General features: G+C 43.0%; 1 protein-coding gene across 1 annotated transcript; it reads right to left on the bottom strand.

Moving 5' to 3' along the window:
• LOC123427310 lies at positions 1–2,701 on the bottom strand. Its single transcript, XM_045111317.1, has 6 exons — positions 2,532–2,701; positions 1,964–2,433; positions 708–885; positions 511–593; positions 347–416; positions 1–265 (listed from the first exon to the last, which is right to left on the bottom strand). Exons 1-6 carry the CDS (start codon positions 2,581–2,583, stop codon positions 141–143), a joined length of 978 nt encoding a protein of 325 aa, XP_044967252.1. The 5' UTR covers positions 2,584–2,701; the 3' UTR covers positions 1–140.
• Between the last annotated feature and the right edge of the window lie 9,152 nt (positions 2,702–11,853).

Genomic DNA, 11,853 nt, shown 5'->3' on the forward strand with positions numbered 1-11,853 from the left:
TCATTGCAAGACATCAAGTTAATATATATGAAAGCCACAAGCAAGTCATAAAATTAAAGGTACATCAGCTAGATAATGCTACCCAACCTAATCTACTGATACCGAAAGCAAGTAAGTACCAAGCTGTGATATAGTTTACTTTAGCTGGTGCCAGGGTCAAGGACTGGAAGCCTACAGTAAAAGCTAATGGATTTGTCCGTCAACCGTGTTCCTGGAATGAAATACTGGAATATCACTGTCAAGCAAGCACCATTAGGAGCAATACCTATACAAAAAATCAAGTAAATAGTTAATGCAAATTTAGATGATTGATCAACAGGTTTAAAGAAACGGCTGAAAAACAAACCGTAGAAAGTACAATCTGGCTTGGCCAAATGACATTGTAGGCTTTTAACTAGGTGCTTCATACTCACTTGCTGCAAGAAAACAGAATGACAGACACCTGTGAACATCAGACATGAAAAGAATAAAATGATGAATGAATAAATAAATGAAGCTTAGGAGCAATACCACTGACAGTGCTTCCCCTCTCTCAACCGCCATTTCCATACGAATGGTAGCACTCACATTTTGATCAACAACAGGTGCATTTGCTGAAATAGAAAACATCGTTATACAAAAGTGAAGTGATTTGAGCACTAATGACACCTACTTTGGAATTTAAGAAAGCTAATGCTGAATGCTGATTGCAGGAAACCGTAGTTTACCACGAGCACCAAGAATCCGAAGCCTTTTGAATTCTGAACCAACGGTAACAAGAGAAGTTGAAACTTGTAGATGGAGATCACCATATTGGGTAACAGTTACAGACAGCAGATCACCAATGTTTTTTAGACGATCCACCAAGTTCTGTAACTGTTGCAGATCTGGAACCTGGACCAGAGTCTGCAGAAAGATAAATTTCTTCTAATAAGCATCTGACAGTAGAAAGATAACATAAACCAAGTATGAAAACCTACAAGGACCGCTAATAGCTAACAACAGTAAAATAAATTTCTTCTAACAATCATCCAAGTTGAAGATATCTTTAAGATCAAAAGCAGTACAGACCTCTGAGTAGATACATATATTTCACCGAAGAAAAATACTTAGCATTAAAAAGAACATCTGAACTATAGGAACTAATAAGAACTACTCAATAGGCATCGTTGCTATTTTTACACTTTATACTTCTGTAATCATTTGTTGACTATTGTTAGTATGAATCACATCCTGTCCAGTTTCTTGCTAGAAGATAGATAATTTTAGTAATTTTCCGAAGGTATAACAATGCAAGATAGGAATATCCACATCAATTAAAATGGGACTAGACGTCTAGATCAGTGCTTCAAATAATGGGACACAATAAAACTTTATTGTCTGCAAACTAAACAGATTTGCTATCAGTAAATTATGTGAATACGCCATTCACAGATTCACATTTCTGATATTCCTACATTTCAGATTTTAATTATCTGTTGACTATAAATGGATATATTGTGCTGTATCTTGGTGGAACATGGATATCTGAGGATTTTTTTGGTGCAACAATTTAAGAGTGGTTCTGTGCATCAGATTTACATAGCCTACAGCTCTAAACAAGTGCTTCAAAAAATGAGACGCGGAAACATGATCAAACTTCATCATGTTAAAGCTAAATTTCTTTACTACTGGCAAATTATGTGAATATCAAGTTCACAGGTTCAACAAAGACAATGTGGTTTGGAAGATGGATCCAGGTAATTACTAATTCTATGACTCAGCCTGTATGAACTGGTACCTAATTTTGTTTCCGCGCTCCAGCATCACAATTTAGCCATCAGAAGTTGCATAGCCACTACCAGCTTCCATTTGACTGATTTTTTTCACATTTGGACAGCTAGAGTAGATTATGTTGTGAAAACATTCAAACAGATGAACAATAGGACGCTTTTGTGCTGATGGCTGGTAAGAAACTGGAAAATGACATGTGAGAGCACCAGACCTCAGGAAGCTCTTGGGCGGCGTCAAGTGCATCCTGCAAGCGCGCAACATCGGAACGTGACAGTGGCTTCGAGATGGGCACGTCCTGCACGACGGCGGAGCGAGCGCCCTTGGTCTCGAAGGTGAGGAACGGGGCAGCGGAACGGGACCCGGGCGTCTGCTTGTTGACGAGCTTCACCTGAATCGCCGCGGGGGCGTCCCCGTCAGCCGGCGACTGCGCGTGGACAGCGAGCGCGCTGCGGATGGCGCGGTGGAGCAGCGCGACGTCGACGGAGAAGGCGACGCGGTTGCCGTCCCGCGACGAGACGTTGTACTCGCGGAAGAGGAGGTCCTTTGCGAACTGCGCGACGCACTGCGGCCCGTCGCCTTCGGGCCCCGCGGAGCCGAGGAGGTTGTGGAGGAGCATGGCGTGCGTGGGGGTGAGGTAGACGTGGCACACGCGGCCCACCTTGTCGATGGCCGGAAGGAACCCTGCGGGGACGGGGGGTGGGGCGCGCGTGAGGTGTTCGGCGAAATGCGACGGAGGGAGGGGGATTGGGGAGTGTGCTGCGCTGGGGGCTGGGGCTTACGCTTGTCGAGCAGGGAGATGCCGTCGTCGGTGAAGGAGGCCTTGAACTTCATGGTGGCTTTGCCCTCCCCGGTGGATGCGGCGGCGGATTCCGGCCTCGTTCTCTCGGCTGGCGGCGAGGGGCTGGTGGTGGGGCGCGCCCAGCAGTGTTTTTTGGGTTTTGGCGCTCGTTTGGGAGGCTTCGCGCGTAACGTAGGACTGTAGGAGAGGTTGCAGCGGGACATTCCTTCCTCTTTGGCACGTGTGGGCCTTACACTTTTGGGCTAGCTTCTTCTTAAAAAAAACTGTGGGCCTAATGTCCTCGTGCTTTTTCAACAAAGTAAGCTGGGCTATGCTTTTCAGAGATAGGCTTAATTCAGAGCGAAATTTTACGCAGGCACTTGAGCTGAATTTCTGATAATATTCTCTTTTTTTCGGTTCCTTTTTTTCCTTTTCTTCTTATTTCCTTTCTTTTCTTCTTTTTTGGTTCGTATCTTCTTCTTTTTTCTTTTTTTCAGACTTTGAAGCAAAAGCATTTTTCGAATTTGAAGAAGATTTTTCGAAAATTCAGAACATTTTTTGAAAACCAGAACATTTTTTCAACTCATGAACAATGTTTGACAAATGACAATTACTTAAAATTTGGAACATTTTTTAAAGCAAGATCATTTTTCGAATTTTAACAACAATTTTGGAACACGAACTTAGTTTCAAAGTTCAACAAAATTTTGGCATATTTATTTTTTAAAATACAAAAAATATTTCGAAAATAACGTATATTTTCTTTAAATACCAAGCATTTTTAAAATGCCAAATATTATTGGAAAAGTTCAAACATTTTTTGAAGTTATGAATGTTTTTTAAAAAGGGCAACTATTTGAAATTTATAAAAAAATAGAAAACGACAATATTTTCGGAATTTTAAGAAACAAATTGAAAAGCCAGAATTTTTTTGAAAATCCTGAAGATTTTTTGAAGTTATGAATGTTTTTTAAAGCAGCAACTAATTGAACTTTAGAACATTTTTTTAAAATCAAAGACATTTTTCGAATTTTAAGAACAATTATTGAAAATCCATAACATTTTTTGAAAATACAAACAATTTTCGAGTTTATGAACAAAGTTTGAAAAAATACATTTTTTGAATTTTGAAACATTTTTCGATTTTAAGAACAGTTTTCAAACATGGACTTAGTTTAAAATCTAAACAAATTTTTGATATTTCGAACAGTTTTCAAAAATACCATACATTTGTTGAAAATACTAAACATTTTTGAAAAATTCTGAACATTTTTAAAGTTATAAATGTTTTTGAAAAGCGGCAACTATTTAAAATTTAGAATATTTTAAAAAAATGTATTTGAAGAGAAAAAAATGAAAATCTAAAACATTTTTTGAAACAGAAACAGAAAGAAAAAAACAAATAAAGAAAAAACCCGGTTTAGTGAACCTTCTAGAAGTTTTCCAAATCCAAAAAAATGAGCTGGGACCTCTAAAAGGTTTCCTAAACCGGTTTCAGTGAAACGCGCTAAGGGGTCAGCCCATTTTAATCGCTTACATCACCTCGTGTAAGCTTTGTCCGATACTTTGACACAACGAGCATTAAATAGGATATTCTTTAAATTGCAAAAGAAAAAGCATCTCTCGTCGGAAAACCCTATATAACGCACTGTTCATGAGGTTGTCGACCTTTCACACAGGACGCTCATCGTTGAGCTGGCTGGCCGGGTTAACGTGTTCGTCCTTCCCGGTTTCGGGAGAGGAGATTTTAGCTCGTCTATTTTGGTTTTGGAACCAGGTGTTTTTTTTTTCGTTCTTTCTTTTTCTGTTTCTTTTTTTCTTTTTTTGTTCCTTCTTTTTCATTTTTCTATTTTATATAGATTGAACAAACTCATAATTTAGACGCTTAATAAGACTTTCACACAGCACATACCTTCACAAAGTTTTAAAGAAGATCTAAATGGATCAATACAAGAAAGGGTTCCTCTATTGCAAGGTGTCAAATTGAGTAATACTCGATGTACAGTGAGTGCACAAGAGAGATAAAAGATGGGTGTCGTTCCCTATGCTTCAGCCATAGGCTCTATCATGTATACAATGGTGTGCACAAGACCTCGCGTCAGCCTTGCCTTAAGTATGGAGGGAAGGTTTCAAAGTGATCCAGGATTGGAACACTCGACAACGGTCAAGAATATTCTGAAGTACCTGAAAAGTACTAAGAAAATGTTTCTCATGTATGAAGGTGATCAAGAGCTCGTCCTAAAGGGTTACGCCGATGCAAGCTTTAACACTGATCCGGATGACTCTAAATCTCAAACCGGATACAAAATTATTCTCATTGGAGAGCGGTAAGCTGGTGCATTTCAAGCAGAGTGTGGTAGCTGATTTTACATCTGAAGCGGAGTACATAGCTTCCTCGGAGGCGGCTAAAGAAGGTTTCTGGATGAAGGATTTCATGAAAGATCTTGGAGTTGTGCCCAGTGCACTGGATCCACTGACTCTGTTGTGTGACAATACTAGTGCCATTGCTAGAGCCAAGGAACCAAAGTTTCACAAGAGGACCAGGCACATAAAGCGACGCTTCAATTCCATCCGCGATTACATCAAGGAGGAGGACATAAGTATTTGCAAAGTGCACACGGATCTGAATGTTGCAGACCCATTGACTAAGCCTCTTCCACGAGAGAAACATGATCAACATGAGAACTGTATGGGTGTTAGATTACTTACTCTAGTGAAAGTGGGAGACTGTTGAAAATATGTCCTAGAGGCAATAATAAATTAGTTATTATTATATTTCCTTGTTCATGATAATCGTTTATTATCCATGCTAGAATTGTATTGATTGAAAACTCAAATACATGTGTGGATACATAGACAACATAATGTCCCTAGTGAGCCTCTAAGGACTATCTCGTTGATCAAAGATGGTCAAGGTTTCCTGACCATAGACATGAGTTGTCATTTGATAACGGAATCACAACATTAGGAGAATGATGTGATGGACAAGACATAAACTATGAACGTAGCTTGTGATCGTGTCAGTTTATTGCTACTGTTTTCTGCATGTCAAGTATCTGTTTCTATGACCATGAGATCATGCACCGAAGGAATGCCTTGTGTGTATCAAACGTCACAACGTAACTAGGTGACTATAAAGGTGCTCTACATGCATCTCCGAAGGTGTGTGTTGGGTTGGCCTGAATTGAGACTAGGATTTGTCACTCCGTATGACGAAGAGGTATCTCTAGGGCCCACTCGGTAATACAACATCACAATGAGCTTGCAAGCAATGTGAACAAGGAGGTAGTCACGGGATCTTGTATTACGAAATGAATAAAGAGACTTGTCGGTAACGAGATTGAACTAGGTATGCAGATACCGACGATCGAATCTCGGGCAAGTAACATACTGATGGACAAAGGGAACATTATACGAGGTTGATTGAATCCGTGACATCATGGTTTGACCAATAAAGATCTTCGTATAATATGTAGGAGCCAATATGTGCATCCATGTCCCATTATTGGTTTTTGACCGGAGAGTGTCTCGGTCATGTTTGCATAGTTCTCGAACCTGTGGGGTCTGCACACTTAAGGTTCGGTGACGATATAGAGATAGTTGAGTTATAGTGCTGGTGACCGAAAGTTGTTCGGAGTCCGGGATGAGATCCCGGATGTCACGAGGAGCTCCAGAATGGTCCGGAGGTAAAGATTTATATATAGGAAAGTGGTATTCGGGTTCTGGAATAGTTTCGTGGTTTTCCGGTATTGTACGAGGAGTGCCAAAAGGGTTTCGGGGGTCCACCAGGAGGGGCCCACCCATTCCGGGGGCCACATGGGCCTGAGAGGTGGTGCACCAGCGCCCGGTTGGCTTGGGCAGCCGACCCCAAAAGGCCCATGCGCCCAAGGGTAGGTGGGAGGAAGTGCTTTAGTGGAGGAGGAGTCCTCCCTAGAGTGTCCACCTCCCTTGTGGGAGGTGGACTCCTCCCTAGTTTGACCAAACCCTCTCTCCTTGGAGGAGGGGCCAAGGCTCTCCCTACCTACCCCTTCCTCCTATAAATAGAGAGGGAGAGGGAGGCAGCCAACATACAATTGCTTGGCGGCACCCTACCTCTCTCTCTCTCTCGTAGTAATTCTCCACCATAGCAATCGCATCAGTGCTTGGCGAAGCCCTGCTGAAATTGCACCACCACCGCCGCCACCACGCCGTCGTGCTGCCAGAGTACTCAAAACCTACTTCCCCATCGCTTGCTGGATGGAGGAGGTGAAGGCATCATCGAGATGTATGTGTGTTGAACGCGGAAGTGTCGTCCGTTCGGCACTAGATCGGGATGGATCGTGATGGATCGTGGGACGGATCGTGATGAGATCGCGGGATGGATCGTCATTGGATCGCAAAAACGTTCAACTACATCAACCGCTTTATATGCGCTTCCTCTTAGCGATCTACAAGGGTATGTAGATGCACTCCCCCTCTCGTAGATGTTAGTCTCCATAGATTGATCTTGGTGAGCGTAGGAAATTTTTTGTTTCCCATGCGACGTACCCCAACATGATCCACTTGAGACATGGTCGCTACCTCACACGGAGACCCTCTGCATACTCAGGTGCTCGAAAGGAGACCATGGACCAATTGCAAAGGAGCACGAAGAAGAAGAAGTTGAAGTTGAATGACCCAGCGACCGGACGACCGAGCCCGCTTGAACATCTGAGCCATCCCAACGGCCCGACGTCCGAGCTCGTCCGGACGACCGACGCGCGGAGCCGCCCGAGTCCTCCCGCCACAGTGCCCGGACAGCCGACACCTCCCGGACGTCCGCCCTCGCCCCGACAGAACCAACCTCTCGGAAATTCGGACCCGCCGGACGACCGAGCCTCGGACGGCCGACGGGTTTCGGAAATCTAAGGTCGGCGCTCCTGATCCAAAGTCCTTGGACGACCGGACTCCACCGGATGTCTGATCCCCTCTGAGCCGCCGAACGACCAACGCCTCCCGAACGTCCGAATCCTGTCTGCGCACACGCCGTTGGGCCGGAGGCCATGTATCCCTCTATTTCGCCTTGGACTATAAATAGACCACGTCCTCCTCCTTTCTAGGGTTAGCGTCGATTTGGCATACTATTGTTGAGCTTATCTCCATCTACTATCTTTCCTCCCCACGGAGATGTCCTCCATATGAGAAGATCCATAGTGATTCCAAGGCCCCCATCTAGGGAATATCCCCACATGGATGCAAGGCCCCTCTCATAGGGAAGACAATCGTTACATGTATCCTTTTGTTGACTTTGGATCGTGTATCCACATGTGTTTATGTGGATCTAGTGGATGTGTTACTTGAGGATTGTTCTTGACTTCTTGTGTTTCTCTTGATTTTCCCTCTCTTCCCCCCTGGAAGTGTGAAAAGATCGACCACCACGGGTGTGCCCTGTATCAACCTCCCGCTCTCACCACCGCTAGTGAACCACCAGGGAGGATGTTCGGGGCCTTTGTTTAAAAATGGTGATCTTAAGGCCCCAGTCCCGGATGGACTTCATGTGATATTATTTAAAAGGTTTTTGGCATATAGTAGGCGACGACTTCGAATGATATACTTGATGGTGTTAATAAAAGAAAGATCCCGTATGGATGGAATTGAACAAATGTGATACTTATAAACAAAGTCACAGTCCCGAGGTAATTACACAGTACAAGCCAATCAGTCTTTGTAACGTGGTCTATAAGATTATTTAAAAAATGATGGCAAATGGAGTGAAGTGTATTCTTCCTGAAGTTATCTCTCCGACATAAAGTGCTTTCGTCCCAGGCAGACTTATAACTAATAATGTGTTGGTGCCCTAGAGTGCTTTCATGCAATAAAGAAGAAAACTCATGGATCTAATGGGTATTGTGCTGTGAAGTTGGATATGAACAAGGCCTACGATCGAGTTGAGTGGGGCTTTTGGGAGAAAATAATGTTGCGTATGGGCTTGTTGAGCATTGGGTGGAACTCGTTATGGAGTGCGTGTCTTGAGTAAGCTATAGGGTTCGGTTCAGAAACACTAAAACTGAAGAATTTGTCCTCACCAGAGGTTTAAGACATGGCAACCCCTTATCACCATATTTGTTTTTGCTATGTTTAGAGGGTCTCTCAAGTCTGTTCGCACATGAACAAAATATTGGAGGCCAAGAAGGGTTGCGTTTTTGTAGGAATGCACCCCGTATCCCACACTTATTGTTTGTAGACGATTCCCTGATTTTGATGAAGGCTAACTCATAGAAGACAATACCCTCAAAATGATTCTGGACACTTATTATGCCAATTATGGGAAACTGGTGAGTAATGCTAAATCAAGCATTTATTTTAGCCGTAACACTAATGTCAACACAAGGGAGAATGTATGCAGAGAACTCAACATTGTCATGGAAACTCTATCCGACACATACATGGGGCTCCCTACCATGGTAGGGGTTGATATAGGTGATTGCTTCCAAGATCTGATTGATCAAGTTTGTCAAAGATTAAAAGGATGGAAGGAGAAAACACTTTCGATGCAAGGTAAAGAGATATTGGTGAAGTCTGTAGCCCAGGCAATTCCTTCTTATGCAATGTCGGTATTTAAATTGCCTAAAGTAATTTGTAAGTCTATCACCGATGAAATTACGGGGTTTTGGTGGGGTGAAAATGTAGGGACCCTAATCCTAAGCCATAAGAATCTAGCATATAACATATCACATCACTTTGCGTCCTCATGCACGGTAATCCCCATGGCTGCCACCTTACCTTGGTCGGGACCGTTTGCGTCTTTTGGCTCACGTATGTGAATATGTCGCTAGCATTCAAATGTCAGAGAACCCAAGTCGACATGAATAGTTATAGAACCAAGTGGCACATCCGTATAGGAACAGGCATACGTAACCCAGCAATGCAGGTGTCGGTCATCAACTGCGTGTAGACGAGTCATAGCAAGCTACACGAACTCCATTACATCATGAGACATTTGTGTCATCAACTGTGTGTAGACGAGTCATAGCAGGATACATGGACTCCATTACACCGTGTGATATTTCCCGTGGGGATAGACATGGCAGGAAAGAAGGATAAACGTCGGTCAATCAATGTGTCCGGAGCAGTAGCAAGCTACCATGGCTCGATGGAAACACAAAGAGGCATTTGCCTATAAAGAGGGCTACTAAAGGCATGCAACTAGGTGTCGAGTCCCACACATACAATGCATTTCAAAACACACACTCAATATGCACGATATGTGTAGATACAATATGGAATCACAACACAACTCTACAACTCAAGCATTTATTAAAGACTCATAAGAGTCAACATAGTGTGATATTACAAACACGGGTCACATGACCCAACACTCAAGTCATGCAAGCATCAAGTACAAGCATAACATGTTTGGGCACAGACATCTACTAATAGTAGGTGGAGGAGCCAGAAAATCTACAACGACCCTTCTAAAGGAGCCAGACCTCTGTCTGGGATTCCCAAGCTAATTCGGTCAACATCAAGCACATCGCTAGTGAGACTGAAGTCTCCTCTACAGAAACATAAATTAAGCAAATGTGAGTACAAAGGTACTCGACATGAGTTACATCAGAACTATCTACATATTGTAAGTGCATCTAGTGCCCCTTAGTGATTTTGGTGGTTTGAAGACTTATAGGTTAAGTATCTAATGTGTTTATAAGTGTACACAAGATCTATAAGTCATTGAGGAGTTTGAGATATTTGAAGAATATCGACCCCTAAAAATATATGTCTTCAGTTGAAGAAATTGGTCTGAAGCTGAAGAAATGAATCGCGAAGAAATTGCGATGAAATTGATATTCCTCATGAAGATATTGATATTGAGAAGATCGGTGGTTCCTGAAGAAAATCACTCTGAAGAAATTGAAGCATGAAGATTTACGTTTTCTGTTTTACTTTCTTCGCATTTGATGAATAGGAACACCGTACTGTTAAAGGGGGTCAAAGTAACACTATGGAATGGATTTCCTCATGATGCTCAACCCAAGCCAAATCCTACCCAAAGCCTCAAGTGAGGAATATGAGTGACATGAGGACTCTCACAGTTGAGAGCCCCGACCGTTTCGATAAGCCACGCCAAGTCACTGATCTTATCCACTCCAACGGTCATATTATTATTTAAGGGCATTAATGTCAAATCATGTCGGGATGCTCCCAGGCTATAAATAGCCGCCCCCCACAACCACTAGCTGGTTGGCTGCTCCGTTCGAAACTGACACTTGTCATAAGAGCAACCCAAATTCCTCAGAGCCTACGAGAGTAAATCATCAGTGAGGAAATACACCACCCACCGAAACCACAAACCAAACCTAGTGATTGAGCATCACTGAAGAAGTTGTTCCTGTGTGGGACTGAAGCCTTTTACCTTTGAGGACTGTGCATCCTCCAGACGGTTAGGCGTCATGGTCTAGAGCAATCTAGCAGTCAGTTGTGGATCGCCGGGTGACCGAGTTTGTGAGGGTTTGGAAGTCTGCCCTGAAGACTTACCACGAGTGTTGGGCGAGGACTGTGTGTCCTTAGCTCAAGGAGAATACGGTAGGGATTGTGTGTCCCGGGACTGGGTGTCCTTTGGTTTAAATACCAAGCCGCTCCAAACCAGATGTACAACTGTCACAGCAGTTGGAACTGGGTCATCAACAACAGTCTTCACCAAGAATCGGGTTCTAATCCCTCAACTCTTTACATTCTCTGTATTATGTGTTGATGACTTCCACTGTGACTGTTTGAAGAATTTGCTGAAGACTTTCTCTGAATTTCCTCAACCCCAAATTCTTCACTTGAGTAAATCATCATCTGTATTCTGCATGCCTGCTTACTGTGTAATCTGATTTCATAATCTTCACTCTGTAATTCTGTTGTTGTGAACAATTGCACAACTGATCCTTAGCTGTTTCCGCTGTAAGTTAGTCATCAGTGAGGAATTTCCTCAAAAGGAATTTCCTCAGTGATGAAATTCTAAAAATCTCCTATTCACCCCCCTCTAGTCGATATAACACACTTTCAATTGGTATCAGAGCAAGGTACTCCCTTGTTCTGTGTGATTTTGGTTTAACCACCTGGAGTTTTAGTTATGTCGACTGCAGGCATGTTTAAGGTGACTGCAGCATGTCCTACCTACGAGGGAAAGAATTTTCTCTTCTGGAAGAACAAAATGCAAATGCATCTACAAGCTATAGACAATGATCTCTGGTATATTGTGGAAAATGGTGTTCCCATCATTTCTGCTAGTGTCACTGCAGCTGATGTGAAGAAATTCAAGCAACTCGATTCTCAAGCGAAGAACATCATCTGTGGTCATCTGAGCCCTAGCCAGTTTG

This window comes from Hordeum vulgare, chromosome 2H, assembly GCF_904849725.1.
Source record: "Hordeum vulgare subsp. vulgare chromosome 2H, MorexV3_pseudomolecules_assembly, whole genome shotgun sequence".
NCBI lineage: Eukaryota > Viridiplantae > Streptophyta > Magnoliopsida > Poales > Poaceae > Hordeum > Hordeum vulgare.

Bases quoted from the DNA above. Each gene is read 5' to 3' on its own strand.
- LOC123427310 (XM_045111317.1), bottom strand. From the start codon at position 2,583: ATGAAGTTCAAGGCCTCCTTCACCGACGACGGCATCTCCCTGCTCGAC. The intron at 886-1,963 runs GTCTGGTGCTCT...ATCTTTCTGCAG, and splicing joins CCGCCCAAGAGCTTCCTGAG to ACTCTGGTCCAGGTTCCAGA. The intron at 266-346 runs GTTTGTTTTTCA...TTTTTTGTATAG, and splicing joins GCCAGATTGTACTTTCTACG to GTATTGCTCCTAATGGTGCT.